Below are 18,112 nucleotides of genomic sequence, written 5' to 3'. Positions count from 1 at the left end.
GCACGCAGGGTGTCCTCTTGGACAAGGGTCTAAGAGCCACACCATGAGATTCTAGCATCTCACCAGCATTTCCCTCGGTCCCCCTCAGGAGCTTTTGGGGGACGTCGGCAGGATGCTGCCAAAGGAACGTAACTGGCGAGGAGGTACCCAGGTCCCAACAGTGCCACGCCTGGGAGAGGGGACCTTGTCCATTACTACGGGGCTCCACCTACAAGAGACCGTGGGTTTGAAAATGTTTGACTGAAGTTTGTTTTTTAAAACCAGCTTTAAAAACTGCTTTTTGTTCAAGATGGCTTTTGGACCAGATTGGCTCAAGGTGAGGGGCTGTCGGCGAGAGGCTGGAAGGCGCACTGTGCGGTTCGGACGTACACAGCTTGGCGGGACCCGGGTGGGACAGGTAAGCTCTCATCAGGCCCCAGCTTTTCCTGCTAGTTCCTGTCCGGCCCCCACGCTCTCTCCAAAAATTGCAGCTTTGAGACCAGCATGGGGTGAGGGGTCCTTGGCCCCCACCATGAGAACAGCGGGTGAATGCCTTGGGCTGGTAAAGTGCTTGGAGGCCCGTCTGCTGGTGCCATCCCCGGTTTTAGGGAGCTGCCGCCACAGGCTAGCCTACTCCAGGGCCCGGGACCCCCAGGGCAGCTAGGTAGGGACAGGGGCTTCAAAGCTGTTAGCAATTGTGGGGGGGACCAGGTAGGGGTGCTTTCATCCCACCTCTGCCAGTGATATTTTTGGGAATTCTGGATGGGCCCTTTGCCCACGTTCACAACGAAGGAGCCCCCTCTCAGGGTGGGGTGGACTTTCCAGTTCTGCCTCAGTTTGTATAAATGAGGGGGAAGGGCTAGGCCAGTGGGTGTCTGAGGAAAGTGGGGGTGGGGAAGTCTTTCCAGGGCCCTGTGGTAAGAGGACAAATCATGTGGGCCCTATGGCAACCTTGGGCCTCGCTGGGGACAGCGAGGTCACCAGGGGAGGTGGCAAGGAAGGTACTTTGCCCGAGAAAAGTGGGGAGAGATGGCTAAGACGTGGGCTGGGGCTGCCCCACCCCTCTGTACAAAGACGTGTGGCTGGACTGGATGCTCTCGGAGCCATTGCCAGCTCTGGGCCCGTGACCGCCCCGAGCCTTGCAGCTGGGCTGGCCACTTGCCGGGGAGGTTCCTGGGGTCCCCGCTTCCACTGGGAGCAGTCCTCGTCGACCCGGGAGGTCAGTAGGGCCGCCACACGGCCTCGTCCATGCGGCCCGGCGTGCTCAAGGCGGTGGGTGAGTTGCTGTGGCTGCCGTCGGCCTCCACGCCGTCACTCTGGCCGCCCAGGCTGGGGTTCATGAGGTTGCCGGCGGCCACGGAGGCGGCACTGCTGGTACAGGAGGCCAGCATGCGGGTGGGCGAGCGGTCGCCCCCACCGCTGCTGCCGGCCACCATGGAGAACTGGTAGGAGCCAGAGGATGCGCCGTAGTAGAGGTGGTAAGGGGACGGGTTGGCCTGGAAGGGCCCGCTCTGGTTCTGCGGGGCCCCGGGGTAGGGCGGCGGGAGGTAGGTGTGGTGGAAGCGGCTGGTGGCCGGCATGCTGGCCACGCTGAGGCTGCTGATGCTGGTGCCCGAGGGCGTGGCGCTGTAGGGGAAGGCGGCCGACATGGCCCCCGGGTAATGCATCCTGGGGTCCGGGAAGCGGCTCTCCGTGAGGGTCTGCAGCGCTGGGAAGGAGCGGTCGAACTGGCGGGGATCGGAGAAGGGGTTCAGGTCCGAGGTGCCTGGGGGATGGCAAGAAGGACAGTCAGTCACAACTGGACACCACCCCAGTGGCCTTTTTAAAGAATGACCTCGGTAAACCGAGTCCAAAGCATGGAGACAGGAGGAGGCTGGGCTTCAGGTGCTGAGCACACCACGAAGTATACACACACTTGAAGTCTATGTATCTTGTTAACCCATGTTGCCCCAATAATTTAATTAAACAAATAAAAGAACCACTTCAGAGCTCTGGTTCACAGGCCGGGGTAGGGGCTCCCCGGTTCTGCATCTGCCTCTGCTCTTACTGCCTCGGCTGTGAGGAGGCAGAGCCATCCTGACTCTGACACGGCCCTGCTTGGGGAGCAGGTGGGAGCAGGCACCTGGGCCACAGGTGGCCGTGGGGGCCCCCCGTGCCGATGGAGGGGGGGCCTCTTCTTTACCTCATGGACTGCCTCCTCCTCACAACCCAGCAGTGCAGAGGCTGGCCTAGGGGGTGAAGGTGGGCCCCACCAGGGCTGTTGGGGGTGTGGGGGGCCGACAGGACGGCGCAGGCTTGGCCTGGAGCTTCTGCCTCCCTCTCTCCCTCCCTCCCAGTGAAGAGCTGGCAAAAACGTGGGTCGAAGGGTGTCTGCAACGACCCTGTAGAAGGGATTCGGAGCCTACTTTTGCAGAAAGGAACACTGAGGCCAGAGAAAGATGAATTTCCCCGATGCCACAGAAAGGACTCAAACTCCTCCCCAGGCCTCTGCTTTCTGCTCTTTGCTGGGGTGCTGGGCACGCCCACAGCTCTCCCTCCCGGGCCTGTGTCTCCAGGGCTGCCTTGCAGACTGCAATGAGAGGCCACCTTCATTTGCCTCAGCAGCAAAGCGAGATGGCAGCAAGAGGGGCGTGGTGGCCTGAACCTTGACCTTGTCGGGGTGACACTGAGTGTCCAGCCCAGGTCCTCCCCCAGCTCCCCCAGTGGGGCTCCCCACAGGACTCTAAGAATCCCTGTCCCCTCCTTTTGGATTTACTGACCCCCAAAACCTCAGCATTCAAAGGGGCTTTGGGATTGAGCCTAACTCCCTCGGTAGCAAAACTGAGGCCCAGAGAGGGTGAGGCACTTGCCTAAGGGTCCACAGCACACTAGACCTGGCACCAAACCCTAGGGTTCTAGTTCAGAGCCCTGCTATGGGCCTGACAGGTAGCTGTCCCATCTCTGAGTCAGCACAGCACAAAGGCTAACTGTGGGGTCCCTGCAGCTGGATACTTATCTTGGTTCTGACACTTCCTAGCTGTGTGTCCTTGGGCAAGTCACTTAACCTCCCTGTGCATCAGTCTTCCCTCATGAAATATGGCGATAGGAGCCAATCCTAGGAATTACACTAGTTACACATGAAGTGTGCTTAGACTGGGCAGAGAGCCTGTGTGGATCAGTGCCATGCAGCGGCTGTCACACTTCTTGCTCTGGGTTGCCAGGAGAACTGGCCCACCCAGGGCCCTGCCAAGATGATCCCCCAACCATGGGCCTTCCTTGTGCCCTGGCCAAGGGGGCAACTCTGGCAGCAATGAGGATGTGGATGAGCCCCCAGCAGTGGTCCCAAGGGAAAGTCTGTCTGCCCCAACCCCACTGTGTCACCCCACCAAAGAGGGGTCAGGGAGACCAGCCTCTGCCCCTGGGCAGCTCCGGGTCAGCACTGCCCACTGTGACTGAGGACGGAGAGCTGCAGCTGCCTTCGGCCTCTTGCTTCCCCGGATGTGCCCGAGGTGCTGTGTGACCTCAGGTGAGACTTGCGACTTTTCCAGGCTTTGAGGCCTTCCTGACCCAGCTGGGGAATGCTTCCTCGGCAGTGGGCTCTGGTCCTGGCTGTGGATCAGAATGGAATGATTCTCCTGGGCTCAAGGTGGGGGGCTGTGGGGGGCAAGGGTCCTCTTAGAATGTCTGGTACCCTCCCTACCAGGTTCCTTGGCTGCTCAGTGCTGCCATGAAGCCTTGCAGGCTGGGTGGCCGGCTGCCCCTCAGAGCAGCAGGGGAGACGGCTTTGTGGTGGTGCCTAGCACCCCAAACACAGCTGAGCACGGGGCTGACTCCTGCTCTGAGCACAAGGAAGTGCATGCTGCCCACCCGACAGGAATCCCAGTCCTGAAGCAAAGGAAACCCAAACAGGGAGTCTGGGATGAGACAGTCGGGCTGCACCAGGAAACAGGGGCCCGGCAAGGCCTGTGTGGCCGCTGGCGCGTCCACAGGCCACAGGTTCTCCGTGGGCCTGCCCAGAGTGCCCCTGTCCCTTCCTGCCTCCCTCCTGGGGTGGTGGGGAAGCATGTGCCCTCGGCACCCCTGCGGCTCCTGCCCCCAAGGCCCTCCCAGCCCAGTAGCCCCAGGAAACTGGAGCTGGCCGGCTGTCGAGCCGCCAACCCCAACACTGGAAGGAAATGTTTATTTTCTTCTCCAAATTGCCCCAGCTGCTGCATGGTGGCTGAATGAGCCCTTTGAGCTGTTAGAAGCCCCCATTGTGGGCAGCCACAGCTGGGGGGGCTAGGGGCTGGGGTATAGAGGGGACAGGGCCTGGGCACTGCTTGTCAGTGACCAAAGCCTGGGGGTCAAAGCTATTAACAGGCACCAAGAGAAGTGGTGGTGGGTGTCCTGAAGGGATCCCCAGGATGGAGTCTGAAGGCAGAGGCTAGTTCCAGCAGAAAGGGAGGGACCATGACAGGTCCCTAAACCCGGCCTTGCCAATGCCCCTCTGTGGCGGGTACCTCCTTCTTCCCACTTCACAGATGAGAAAACTAAGGCTCAGAGAAGTGAAGTGACTAGCCTAGGAACACAAAGCCAGTGCCTGGCAGAAGCAGAATTCCAAGCCTGGTACGTCTGACTACAAAGTTCATCCTCCTTCCCTGGTCCTGCGTGTCAAGAGTCCTTTCTCTCGCTCCAAAGGGGACCAGCCTGGGATGGGGAGGCCTGGTTAGGCTGAAAGGCCACCTAGGCAGCCCAAGACCCAGTGCTGTGGGTGGTCAGGGAGGGGTAGGGGACGCTGCTAGGGTGCAGAAAAAGGGGAAGGACTGGGTCAGCCACGCCCCCCTCCACCCCAGGCCTACTCTGCCTCTCCTCCCAGCCCCAGAGAAGAGGCAGGGGCTTTGCCTGCTGCCCTGCTAGACCCTGTCCTTTGGAGCTGGACAGAGGGTGGGTAGCCTACCTTGGGCTCCCTCAGGGTTGAATCCCCAGCCATGTCTACACAACTGTGGGACGGCAGAGACGGGCTCTCCTTCCCTGGGAACTGCCACCTGCTGGATTCTGGGACTCCCCGGCTGGGGCCCAATACCCCACTGGGCCCCAGCTCTGCCCACGGCGAGGTGAGGCCTGCAGTGTTAGGCTGCTGCACCTGGACAGATGTGGGCCTGTGGGACACAGGAGCCCAGGCAGCTCTGGGGCTGGGGTGGGCACGAGCCCAGAGGGCAGAGTACCTCTCACTGTCTCTTAAGGTCAGATCGCGGCCTCAGCCTCCCCCCACCTCCAGCTCAAGGGCTGCCCACCTGCTTGGAGCAGCTGGACCTGCCCCGCCCTAATCCCCCCTCCCCCCCCAAGGCCCAGCTTCTCAGGCCAGAATGAGAGGGACCTTCTCTTTACATTAAGAGCCTATATCAAGTCCGCCACCATCGCTGATTTACCAAATGGGTTCTAACCAGGCCCTGGAGCACCAAAAAAGAATGACAGCCACAGAGCATGGTGTCAGCCAGTCCTCCTGCCTCTGCTCAGGGCAGCCGATGAGTGCACTCTGCCCCAGCCCGGCCCACGGGCCAGCTGTGCACAGCCTCCTGTGTCCCACCCGCTGGCTGACGGGGTCCGGGGAACAGCAAATATTCATCATCCAACCATTTACTCAGCACTTGTTAAGTGCCAGGTGTCCATCTACTCTGGAAGGCCTGCCTGAGATCTAGCTTCAATTGTGCCTGCTGTATACATCCAAACAATGGGGACAGCGACCCTTCCTGGGCCTCGGCCCAGAGGCACTCCTCCTCCCCTCCGTTTGGGAGGAGTCTCTGGGCCCGTCGGACCTTTCCCAGGAGATGCTGTGTACCTCCCTCAGGCTGCGATGTCACTGTACAGTTTACCGAGTTTGTCTGAGTGCAGTAACAGCATCTGCGTGTCACCCTAGCCCTGGGGAGAGGCATTCGCCACCACCCGACTTTCAGATGAGAAAGCTGAGGCTTGGGGGTGGGGCGTGTCTTCAGCAGCGACATGTCTGCCACCGGCCCCTTGGACAACTCATGCCCCAAGGTAATGGGTGCACTAGGAGACCCTTCCCCAGGGGAGAGGGGGCACCTGCAGGACAGGGATCCTGTCGGTTCCCATGGACCCAAGGGCCAGGTGCCGGCACGGCACAGGTGCATGTTGATACATGTTTGCTGTGTGACTGAATGACCGGCCTCGTCCAGGCCCGGGTGCAGAGCACCCCTCAGGAAACATCATAGGAGCAAGTGAGCGAGGCTGCCTCCCTTGTAACACGAGGGCGACACAACCAACAACCCCTGGGTGAGCTTTCGGCCTGGAGCACGAGGACCACACCTGGGCCCTCGAGGACCTCCCCCCTCCCACGGCCCTGCCATGCTGTACCTTGGATGGGGGTCTGGGCCTGGCTGTTGAAGTGGCTTGTCGTGCTGAGTGAGCCTCGGGGGCTGGGCATGCTCGGTGTCACCCGCATGCGCACGCGTTCCAGGTCCCCAAAGCGTTCGGAGAATGCCTTGGTCTGGTCCTCCAGCTTCTGCCGGTGCCCTGCAGAGCAGAGGGAGCCCGTCAGCAGCTTGTCTCTGAGAGTCTCGGTGGGACAGAAGTTGTCCCTGAGATCTAACGTTAGGCCTCTGCAGGAAGAACCCCACACAAACCTCTTTCCTCGGGTTCTCCAAAAGACTTTCTGAACAGACTTCGGTCATGTGTCCTGCCCTGGGGCCGCCGTCTCGGCCCCACCCCCCACCTTCCTGAGCAGGAATGTGCACTCTCACACCCGAGCCTCCCTCCACAGCACACTGCTGCCTCTCCCCCATGCCTTGGTACCCACGTGCCTTCTCTCTGAGCCTCAGACAGAAGGGAAAAGTCACCAGGATGGTGAGAACGGGCCCAGGGCACCTCACTGAGGGGCTGGACTCCCCTCTCTGACTGGAAGCTGGGAATGGGGACCAGTGTGTCTGCCTTGGGACATTGCACCTGGAGAAACTGCCAGCGTTCGCCATTCCCCTTCTGCCATGGCCCACACGGGAAGGGCCCCAGCCTGTCTCCCAGGCCCTAGAGGTGCTGGTGGCATGAAGGAGGCCATGCCCCTGGCTTCCTGCAGCTTCTTGAAAGACATCAGGCTTAGAGGGATAACACACACACACACACACACACACACGTTTCTAATGAATCATTTCACATTTCACAAGCAATGTATGAACATCTACAAAAATAAAAGTGTTACAGGTAAGGCAATGCCCCTTTGAGCCGCCCAAAGTCCCTCCTGGAAGTCCCCACATCCAGTCTTTCCTTCCAGCCTTTTTCTTTTTGTTTGTTTCGAGTGCATAGAAAACACAGAGCAAGCTTCTCATGGAAATTTCTGGAATGGTGTCAGCCTGCCTGTATCATTCTGTCACTTGCTCTTCCAGCAGCACACCCTGGAGCGCCGCCTCAGTTTTCTCGTCTGTAAAATGGGGAGGGCAAGCCAGCCCGTGCAAACAGCAGCTCCTGCGAGGAGCTCGAGGAGGACGTGTGGCTCTGCTGGGGGCCGCCCCGCACTCCTGCCGGCCACGTCCCCCGGACGCTTCGTCTCCTCAGCCGTTCTTCTCCCACGGGCACTTGGGCTGTCTCCAAATTTCCCGCATTAGCCCCTCACGGGCGAGACCCCCAGGGACACCCTTGTTCACCTCCATGTTTCTGGGGACTTCTCCAGGGCAGACACTGCCCAGCGCACCTCGAGGCTCATTCTGCTCCACCTGAGCCCAAGGGAGGGGGCCAGGCAGCACCTTTTCTTCTTTTCACAGGCAAGAGAAATTTCTGAGAGGTGAAGAGGCTTGCCTGAGGTCACAGAGCTAGCAAGAGCAAGGACTCCCTGGTTCTGGGGTCTCCTGGAAAAGAAGTGCCAGGAGAGGCCAAGGGAGAGGGCCAGGCGGGCTTGATTCCTTAGGTCTGCAGTGACGTGCAGAACTTTCTAGACTGACGGGGAGAGGAGAGAGAGGTAGGTGGGAGGTAAAACAGAACTCCTCCCTGGCCTTTCTGGGTTCTTGAAAGGTGCTGACTGCCTCTGGGAATGAGGGGCAGGAATGGGCCTGATTTCTGGTTTTCACAATGGAACGCAATGGATTCTGGGATGCCCGGGCCCTCAGGCTCCCTACACGCCCCTGTCCCGAGCCAGAATGGGCATCTGAGAGCCCTTAGAAATGGAGCAGGTGGCCCTGGGAGCCTCGGTGGGCTCGGTAAGTCACCAAGAACTGGGAACCCCCTTTCTCCTGTGAGGAGGCTCCGGGCCTGGAGCCCAGGGGACACCCGGAAGCTGGGGCGAGACCACGAGGCCTTCAGCCAAGCCCCCCAGTGCTGCCTCCCAAGACCCCTGCCAACAAAGAGAACACGTGAGTTCGGCTGGAGCGGCAACGGAAAATTCAGGTGCCTGTGAGGACTGGGCAAGTCAAGTAAACAAGGCATATGGGGTGGGTGGAGACTGGGGCAGACCAGGGACACCGCTCCTTGGTAGAGGGCAGGAGCATCTAGACCAGCTGACTGGTGCTCTGACGGGGTGGGCCCAGTACTGCCAGAGTTTCCGGCTGGCCAGGAGAGACCATAAACCTGCTGTTATATGAAATCTCCCATATTTTGTACGTTGGCAATTAACTCAAATACCGAACAACAACCGGAAATGCAAACTGATCACCCTGTAGGACGTGCCCCGCCCAGGGTCTGCCGGTTTGTAACCTCCAGGTTCAAAACTTCATTATCTGGGGAGCTGTCCAACGCCAGCCACCAAGAACTGGTCAGTGGAGACCCCTCAGGAGGTGCTCTCTAGGTGGGGGCCCGAAGGCTCGGCCTCAGCCCTGGAGGAAATGCCGCCCTTGTTGTCGAGGCCGCCGAAAATGGCAGAGCAGGGACGGACTCAGAACAATCTCTACAGGCAGGAAGGTGGCGGATGGACCTGGAGGCTGCAGACGGACCTGATGGCAGCAGAGGTACAGGGGCCTGGGTGCCTCAGTCAACCACAAACCTGGAGGGGCCAAGGGGGCCACACAGGAGCCGGTGTGAAACCTCAGGCCCTGTGACGACTTCACCAGCAGAGTCCAGTTTCTGAGTCACACTGCGTACCAAGTGTTCACGGGTGCTCTTGCAGCCCAGCAGGACGAGGGTGGCGTTCACAGCAGCTGGGGTTCCAGGATGGGCCCGCTGCCTGCAGGCCGGTGACCTCCCTAAAGTCACACGCCCCTCCCTCCACCCCAGGCCACAGGGGCCCCGCCGTGGCACCCTCACATGTGTGGAGCTTGCCAAACAAGGTGTGTGGACGCTCCCCGCCCACACAGGTCACTGCCACGTTGACCAGACCTGCACGACACCCAGAGCATTGCAAGGGAGGCAGGCTGATCGTCCTCACCTCAGAGACCAGGGCACTGGGGCCAGGATGGCGTGTCGCGTCTGGGACACAAAGTGAGGACAGCAGAGCCAGCACTGTCATCCGGAACCCAAGAACTAAGTAAGGACAGATGGGACTGCTGGGGCCTCAGGATGGGGCCCACACTAAGCGTGTGGTTGAGGATGTTGGTCAGGTCCCCAGAGCACACACTCCCCCAGGCGTCACTCTGCCTTCACGTAGGGCGGAGTTTCCGGAGGAGGGCAGCGTGAACGGCACTTTGGGAACTGCTCCCTCGTTGCCAGGCAGGGCACAGGGAAGCCGAGGCGGCGCCATGCGGCAGGGGTGCCAGAGAGTCTCGGTACCCTGGGGCCCGCGCCCTCCCACTGGAGCAGGAGGGAACTTGCTGTGCCCAAGGAAAGAAGATGGGCCTGCAGAAGAGACCTCTTTCATCTGGCCCCACAGTGGGAGTGGGCGGGCATCTCCTGCTGTGCCTCAGTTTCCCCTCTGCACAGGCTGCTCACCGAAGCCCCTCTTGCTCTGAAAGTCCCCAACTGAAGACCGTAAGGATCAGCAACTGGCCCAGGAGGGGCCCCAAATGAAGGAGGCGGGGCTGCTTGCTCCGGGGCTCGGCCTCCACCTCCTGCCGCTGCTCCCAGGGTTTCCCTAGTATTCCCTGGCTCCCACACTTTGGAGCCACAGCCCAGGCACAGCCGGGCCAGGAACGCTTTCCTGCCCTTTGGGGGCTCAGCCTCTCCCCCAGGAGGCCCCCTTCTCCCAGCACTGAGCCCCGCAGCCCCTCTGCAGACTGAGAGCAGGGGCAGCAGGAGTGGCAGGAATAGCAGCCCGGCTTCCCGGAAGCTTCCTCCACGCCGGGGTCTGAGTGGGGCACACACACTGCCACGTTTCACCCTGCATCGTCCCACGTGGAAGGTCCTCCTCTGTCCCTGTTTCACAGGTGAGTGAACTGTGGCTCGGAGACGGCCAGTGACATGTCTGAGTCACACAGAAAGCGCCTGGCCCCCTTCTCTTCCTGGAGCCCGTCCTGCAGGACAGGAGCCTGGGTTTTGAAAACCTGGGGCTCCAGACAATGGGTACCAGGGCCCAGCCCAGGCCCAGGGCCGAGAGAGGCTCTCTGCAGGCCCCGGAGGACGGGCCTGGGGAGAGGATGGCAGGGATCGAGGGCACCTCATCAGGGCCCTGCCCCACTCAGCAGCGCTGAGAGGCAGGCTCAGACGGTGACCCACTCTGACCCGCCCACGCCTGTAAGATGGTTAGCATATCATCAACCCCCGAGGGTGAAGAGAGCTGAGGACAGACCCCCGAGTGTTTAAAAATACAGCATTTTGGCCCTGGCTGGTGTGGCTCAGTGGACTGAGTGCCGGCCTACGAAGCAAAGGGTCTCTGGTTCAATTCCCAGCCAGGGCACATGCCTGGGTTGCAGGCCAGGTCCCTAGTGACGGGGCATGTGAGAGGCAACTACACACTGATGTTCCTCTTCCTCTCTTTCTCCCTCCCTTCGCATCTCTCTAAAAATAAATGAAATATTTAACACATTAAAATACAGCAATTTGCGGGGAGGATGGGGAGAAAGGGCCCGCCAGGCCCACGGGACCTGGCTTGGTCCCCCTGTCAGCCTCCAGCAGCCGGGCTCAGACCACTGGTGGCCCCTCAGCACCACCAAGCACTGTGCCAAGTAGCCCACGCACATTGTCTACCAGGGCCACAACCCTGGGTGAGGCTGTCACAGTCACCCCCTTTTCGCGGATAGGAAAGCGGAGGCACTTGGTCAAGGTCAAACAGAGAGGGGCTGGCACACTGCATGCAGCTTGGCTGCTACGGTCTTGACTTCCTCAGACCTCCATGAGAGAGCAGCTGGGTCGCCTGGCGCGGAGGCCTGGCTGGCAGGAAGGCAGCTCAGTGTCCGGCCTCGGCTGGGTGGAGGGGGCCGGGGGCCAGCAGGGGCCGAGAGGAGGGTGCGAGGGGCTAGGCAGGGCCACAGGAACAGAGCTGTCTGGGGAACAATGTGGGCCCCACTTACGGGGCCCTTCGCCCATATGAAGCCACTCAGCTGCCTCCCCGGCTGCCTGGCGCGGCTCTGGTGCGGCCACAACCCAGACACAGCAGCCACTGTCTGCCCAGCTGAGGGGTGGGGCACCCGGGCCCTAGGCCCGCTCTGCGGCCTGTCAGGAGATTTACACCCGACTCTTAACAACCGCGTGGAATCGCAGGCGGGTGCTGGGCCCGGGGTGGTCTGCCGTGAATCGGCCCCCTGTGAGCAGATGAAAGCCGGTCGGGGGCTGGCGGGGGGCCAGCGGGCAGGGAGGCAAGCAGTTCCTTCCCAGGGCTGCAACTGGGGCTTCCAGCGGCCTGGGGTTGATTAGGGGAACCAGGGAGGTCTGAGGTTAACCCCTTCCCTGCTGCTGGGTGCACGCCCCTGGGGATCGTGGGGGGCCGGGAGCGGGTGACTCTCCTCCACCAGAGCATCCCTCTGACCGCACCTGGAGCTGGGGACAAAGCTGTGGTCACTCTAGAAGCCTCAAAGGCCCAGCTGCAAGTGGAGGGTCACTTTTCCTGCCCGTGCAGTCTGGAGCCCCCAGTAGCCATAGGGCTGTTTGCTCCCTTCCCTCAGGGCCCTGCTCAGATGTCGCCTCTTCAGGAGGTCTTCCCTGTCCCCTGCCCTTGCCATGTCCTGTCCCCTACACTCTGGCCCCTTACCCCCAGCTTTGCTTTTTTTTTCATAGGACTTCGCAGGGCCTGAAATTAACTAGCTAATCATTTATTTTGTTTATTCCACAATAGTTACCAAGCACCTACTAGGTGCTCATGTCCGTATTCTGGGGTCTGTACCAGTGCCTGGCAAAGCAGAGGAAAGAACGTGTACAACGGCGAGGGAGAGGAGAAAGGACCGGAATACCGAGTGAACTAGAGAGCATCTTAGACGCTGCTGAGCGCTTCAGGTAAAACTAACGCTGGGAAGTGTCAGAGAAGTGGAGGCACTGCTGTGCGCCCGCAATTTGAAACAGGGTGGTCGGGACAGGGCTCGCTGCAGGGCCTGAGGAAAAAGACACCAGGGAGGGATGGAGGGCGCCACCTGGGGGTGTCTGGGGAGGAGTGTTCCGAGGAGGGAAGGGCAGTGCAAAGGTCCTGAGGCAGATCTAAGACCAGGCGGGAGCCCAGGGTGGGGTGAGTGAGGAGGAGGTGGTTGAGAGGGAGAGACAGGAGCAAAGGCACAGGCCTGGAGGAGCCTTGTTGCCATAGTGACAACAGAACTGTTTAGCACCTCTCCCTACCCGTGTGTGCGAGGGCAAGAGCCTGTCTGTTGGATTCACTGAGGTGGCCCCAGCCTAACACATGGTAGGTGCCCAGGAAAATATTTGTTGAAATCATTCCATGTACATTTTTGGGAAAGGCACATGGGCCAGATGGCAGGGCTGCCCTGTCTCTGCCTCAGGCAGGATTAAGAGCCTGGATCCTATCCTTTCAGGTACCATCACCTGCTAAGCCTGAAACACGTGGGGTGAACAGTCCCCAAACTGAGGTCTACGACAGAACTGCCAGGCCCTGTGCTGCCCCCTGCCCAGCGCCTGGATCCTGCTCAGCCACCTGCTTTGTCACTGGTCCCCAGTGACTGTGAGGGACACCAGCCTTGAGAACCTCAGAAACCGAGGCCACACAGGCAGGAAGCCACCAAGCCAGCCTTCAAACCCAGCTGGCCCCCTGGCTGCAGACTGGGCACGCTCCGCAGGGCACCAGGGGGAACAGCCCAGCCACAGAACCCACAGCGGCCTCGGGGATCTGCAGGCTCCACTCCTTGGCTCCCTGGACCAGCCCCTACTCCCACCCCACCCCACCCCACCCCACCCCTCCCCACAAAAGGCTCTGCCCTCACACGGGGCTGGGGGTTACAAAGCAGGCAAGAGCCAGAAAGAAAACCCTACGATAATCCATGAGGGTTCTTGGGCACTTCCTGCGGGCTAGGCAGCTGTATGTTGGTTTAATGCTCCCAAGAACTCCCCAGAGAAGATGCTAGTATCATCCCCATTTTACAGATGAGCACGCGGAGGTGAGAAGGCCTTTCTAAGTGGCTCACTTTCCTGAGCCCCAGGCAGGAGCCCTGGTTGTAGGCTTTGCCTCTTGACCTGTCTCCCCGGGGGCTGCTAAGGATCAGTTAACAGAGACTGAATAGGGCCTGGCACTCCAAGAGGGCTTGATGACCAGCAGTGCTTAGGCTGACCTCTTATCTCTTATAGGTGGGGAAACTGAGGCCCTGAAGGGGTGGATCTGTCCCAGGTCACAGGCTGAAGGCCAGGCTGGGACCGGAAACCAGGGTGCTAGGGAGACCAGCCCTGAGGGCGGAGTGGGGCAGGCAAGTTCTCAGGATGGAGACCTGGAGGCCTGCCCGCCTTCCACTGCTGCTCTTTTTGAAAAATGAGCTCCTGCTACGCTTTTGTTTGAACAAGCCACTTTAAAAACACTGAGCTGGCCTGTGCCAAGACCCAGAGAGGGATGCCATCTGCCTCAGGTCACGCAGCAAGCCTGGCCTCTGATTCGGGCTTATCTCCAGGCCCAGCTTTCCCTTCCTCTTGCTGCCTCTTCCGGTGCCACCCCTCCCCCTCCAGCTCACTGCAAGAAGGGGTTGCCTCAGGTCTGAGGGGCCCTCGAGAAAGAAGAGCAGGCAGGGGGCTTGAGTGGGGGCCAAGTCTCTCTCCTCATCCAGGGGCCTCAGTGGGGGCCTGGTGGGCAGCTCTGGGCTGGGCTGGCTGAATGTGGAGGGCTCTGTGGGATCCCAGGCACTGCCTAGCCCTTGGGAACTCTCCAGCCAGCCTCCAAGCACCCCCCCCCCACTAGCATGCCTCTCTGCACGGGGTGCTCACTACTTTGTGGAGTGGCCCCTACGTGCTGCGTCATCATACTGAGCCTAACTGTGGCTCCCGTCCATCCTGATTCTGCCCCTGGAGACTCAGAGTACAGTATCACCTTCTTCAACAGAAACTTACACCTCTATTGCCACGGCCTCGGGTTCTCAGCAGCCACCCGAATGGTGATGGTGGTGTTGGGAGCCCACGGGGATGGCCACGTACCAGGGGTAACAGAACGCTGCCATCCAATGCCTCACACGGAGCCACCCTCTGCTGCAGCCAGAGACTACCGACCTGTGGGCACTGGCTGCCAGGCCTGCAAGGGGGGGTGGTGGTACTATCCCACTTCCTGGAGGAGGCGGCTGAGGCCCTGAGAGGTCAGCAACTCGCCCAAGGAAGGCAAGCTGGCTCAGAACCTGCTCTCTGCACAGTGGCCTACAGCTCACCAGGGCTTCTTAGCCATCAGCACCTTGAGACTTCGGGCATCACTGACCCAGTTCACAGAACTAAGGCCAAAAAGGAGATGGGACTTGTCCAGGGCTGTGAAGCCCAAGGCCAGAGCATGGACACATCCATGTCTAATACTAGCAGGAATCTGGCCAGAATGGGAGCTGACTGCCTTGGGGCCTGATGACCACGAGCTCAGGGAGGCCACTGGAGGCAGCCCCGAGAGGCCTGGATAGAGCGCTTCCAGGGCCTGTCTTCCAGAGCTCTGAGCCTCTCCCAGTAGCCAGATACTGCGGTGGGCCCAGGAACTGGACAGATGGGCAGCCGGGCTTGCCTGATTCCTAAGAAGGGCCAGGCCCAGGTGGTCTCAATGCCCCGCCCTGGCAGAGTCGCTCTCCCATTCTGAGCCTCCTGGGCACTGGCAGAAACCAGAGCATGTCCTGCCCAGGGCCGGCTCCATCCGGAGCCAGGATCAAAGGCTGCCTCTGGGACCCTGGATGCTCCCTGCACAACCCCCCCCCCCCAAACAAGCTAAGACAGTGTGAGGCCCCGGCCAGGATCTCAATGTCCCCAGGCCTGGATTCTCTCCTCACTGGAATTGGGTGACTCTTTGGCTCTGGCTGTCACGAGGATCCCACATGAGACATGATAAATGTGAGAGGTTTTCTGAACTGCAAGGAGCCACAGTTACAAAGAAAGAGAAGGACAGGGCAGCTCTCGACACATCAGGCGAACATTCGAGAGTGAGAGGCAGTCCAGACGCCCGCTCCGCTCAGAGCTCAGGACCCAGGCAGTGCAGCGATGGCCCTCCGCTTCTCTGTCTCACTCACTCGTTCACCCAGGAGCACGGGCCTCTGGCCCCCTCTGTGGTGGCTGCTCCTCCGGTTTCCCTAGCCTGACTCTGAACTCCAGGTCCTCCAGCAGGCAGAAGCAATTCAACACCAGCTCTCTCTGATGCTAAAATGCAAAACCAGGGCTTCCTACACTTAGTAGGTGCTCAGTGAATATCTGCAGAATCAAATCTGCGTTCCTGATGGTGAGAGCGTGGGTCCTGGGGTGAACGTGCCTGGGCTCCGTGAGACTGGAGGAAGTCCCATACTAAGATTCAAAGAAAGACCTTCTGAGGAGGGGTCCGGCCTCCCGCAGCCACTGGCAGAGGCGGCTGGGGTGGAACAGGGAACACCTGGCCCAGCCTCCAGCCCCAAAACACACACACAGCCTTTTCCAGACTCTTCCTTTCCTTAACGATGCAAGTCCATACCCCCCAGCAGGCCCCCAAAGGCAGCTTCCCACTGGAGAGGGGCTCAGCTAATCCTGCCGTCTCCCCGCCCCAGCCTCTTCACTGGCCTCTGCAAGTCTGGGCCAAGCAGAGAGGGTCTGGGGCTTTGCTGGCAGATGCACAGTGCATGGAGGTGCAGGGCGGCGGACCACAGCCCCCCACAGGGGAGCTTCCAGGCCCCGGTGCCACCTGTCTGACCTCGGCGGCTGCCCTTCCCCCTCTGGACCCTTTTCCCCCACCCAGGGGACTCAGCAGCTCTGGCACTTACGTCTGGGCTCCCGGGGTCCGTCCACAGTCACCTTGATGGCTCGGTGGTAGGTGGCCACTTGGGTGGGGTTGGTGAACACGGTGATGGTCAGTGTGAAGCTCTTCCCTGGGGGGAGCGAGGGAAAAGCAGGAGGTTGGTACTTGGAGCCACTCAAAACACGCCGGTCTCCCACTTTCTTTGCCTCCCCGAGAAGCCCCTAACCTTCTAGAAGGGGTGGGTCTCTGTCCTTTGAACCTGGGGAGAAAATGGGGTTCTGGGTCAAGTTCCAACTGCAGGGGTTGGCATTCAAGGCTCCGGCAGGGCAGGCGCCAACTTCATTGCCCCCACCTCCCCCACTGCTCTGGCTTCTTTCCTCTCTGTTTCTTGTCCCATTTCTGCTGTCCTTCTCTCCAGAGACCTTGCAATTTGGGGATGGGGAGCGAGGATGGCTATATATATTTTTCCTCAAAGTAATTAGTGATCTTTATAGAAAAAAATTGAGAACATAAAAGATATAAAAAAGGAGAAGAAAACACCCCGAGTTCCCCTAGCCAGAGATAAACCCCACTGCTATTTGGGTGTTCTCCCCTGACCCTCTGTAGGGGTGTGTGTGTATTCAAAGAGTTGCAGTGATTCTACCATGTGTATTTTTGTACCCTGCTTTTTTTCACCTAACATCACATCATAAGCACTTTCCTGTGCCATTAAAAATTCTTCATAAACTTCATTTTTAATGGCTGCAAAATATTTCAGCTCACAGGAGCCTCATCTTTTATTTATCCATTTCCTTACTCTCGGGTAGTTAGGCTGCTGCTAATTTCTCAGTGGCGTGTGTGGCTGGTTCTGGAAAAGGGCTGATTTGGGAGCTGCAGACATTTCATTTGTAGACACAACTGTTATTTCCAGAACTCTGTTCTATTTTTAAATAGACAGTTGGCTCCAAAGTCTCCATTCAAAATTCCTGAGAGGGGAAAAAACTTTTAAAATAATAGTAATTTATTTTTTACCATTTGAAATAAAATGAAATGGCCTTCTGTTTAGAAAAATCTTTGTCCACACCTCTGCATGTTTCCTCAGCACAGATTCCAAGAAGTGGCAAGTGGCTTCATCGCATCAGAGGGTGGGGCAGGCAGTTCGGGCACTGACCCCTCTAGCGAGATGACCCTTCGGAGACAGGCGCCGTGCCTGGCGCGAGGCCATGGGTCTATCGAGGTGGAAGGTCTTTTAAACTCTCCTGACTGAACCTGCCTTTCTTCTGTTCCCGGAGAATGAAACTTTTTGTATGTTTATCGCCAGCCTTAACGCAACCCAAATTATGGCTTTGTGCCCTTATCCTTCCCCACTGAGGTTTTAGCGCCGCTCAGACATCGCTCTCCGTGAAGCCTGTTAACACTTTCCTCCTCCTGCTCATGGCCGTCAGTTTCCCAGCTCGTGGGTCTTCACAGTTCGCTTTCTGACTCCACTTTGCGTTCTCAGTTCTACCTCTGGCTTCCGATCTCTCCTCTCGTTTTTATGTTTGGGCAGGTTTCCCCATGTAACAGGCAGATGAAGGTTTACCTCTGACAAACTGTGTTCTCTTTCCTTTCTGCAGCTAATTCTTTGATTCTTCTGCATTGAAGGTAACGATTTCCCCTCCAAGGGCAAGCCCGGTTTTCCCGGCGCCTTCTCTGGAGTGACAGCATCCTGCCCCCACTGCTCTCTGTTATCAGCAAAGCCTCCGCTCGGGAAGGTGTGGAGGAGCTTCGCTGATCCCCGAGTCCAACTCGGGCTGCGCGCTCTGAGCTCTCTGTCCCTGGACCCCAGTTACAGGCTTAGGGACTGACTCCCTGAGGGCAGTGGCCATTGGCTCAGGGTGGGCACCGGAGGGGGGGCTGCCCAAGTGGGCCCCTCTGCTGTCCCTGTGCTCCCGACAACTCTGCAGGGCAGGCAGGCAGGTTCTGCTGTCCCCGCTTCACAGGTGGGAGACCCCCCTCGGGGGTGGGCACTGACGGCACAGTCCT

At 59.4% G+C, this 18,112-nt stretch overlaps 1 protein-coding gene across 1 annotated transcript in view; it reads right to left on the bottom strand.

Annotated features, from left to right (window-relative positions):
- Nucleotides 1-246: 246 nt before the first annotated feature.
- Nucleotides 247-18,112, bottom strand: part of RUNX3 (RUNX family transcription factor 3) — a 58,745-nt gene continuing 40,879 nt past the window's right edge. Inside the window, exons 4-6 of the mRNA XM_037135919.2 lie at nucleotides 16,134-16,238; nucleotides 6,313-6,471; nucleotides 247-1,744 (exon numbers count right to left, since the gene is read on the bottom strand). Of these exons, the coding sequence (XP_036991814.1) occupies nucleotides 1,200-1,744; nucleotides 6,313-6,471; nucleotides 16,134-16,238 (809 nt within the window). The 3' untranslated portion in view covers nucleotides 247-1,199. The remainder of the gene's footprint in view (nucleotides 1,745-6,312; nucleotides 6,472-16,133; nucleotides 16,239-18,112) is intronic.

The sequence above is a fragment of the Artibeus jamaicensis genome, unplaced genomic scaffold (assembly GCF_021234435.1).
Source record: "Artibeus jamaicensis isolate MK-2021 breed Jamaican fruit bat unplaced genomic scaffold, CSHL_Jam_final scaffold_847, whole genome shotgun sequence".
Classification (NCBI taxonomy): Eukaryota; Metazoa; Chordata; class Mammalia; order Chiroptera; family Phyllostomidae; genus Artibeus; species Artibeus jamaicensis.
Note: the sequence above shows the minus strand (reverse complement) of the source record. Positions and strands in the feature narration are given on the sequence as shown.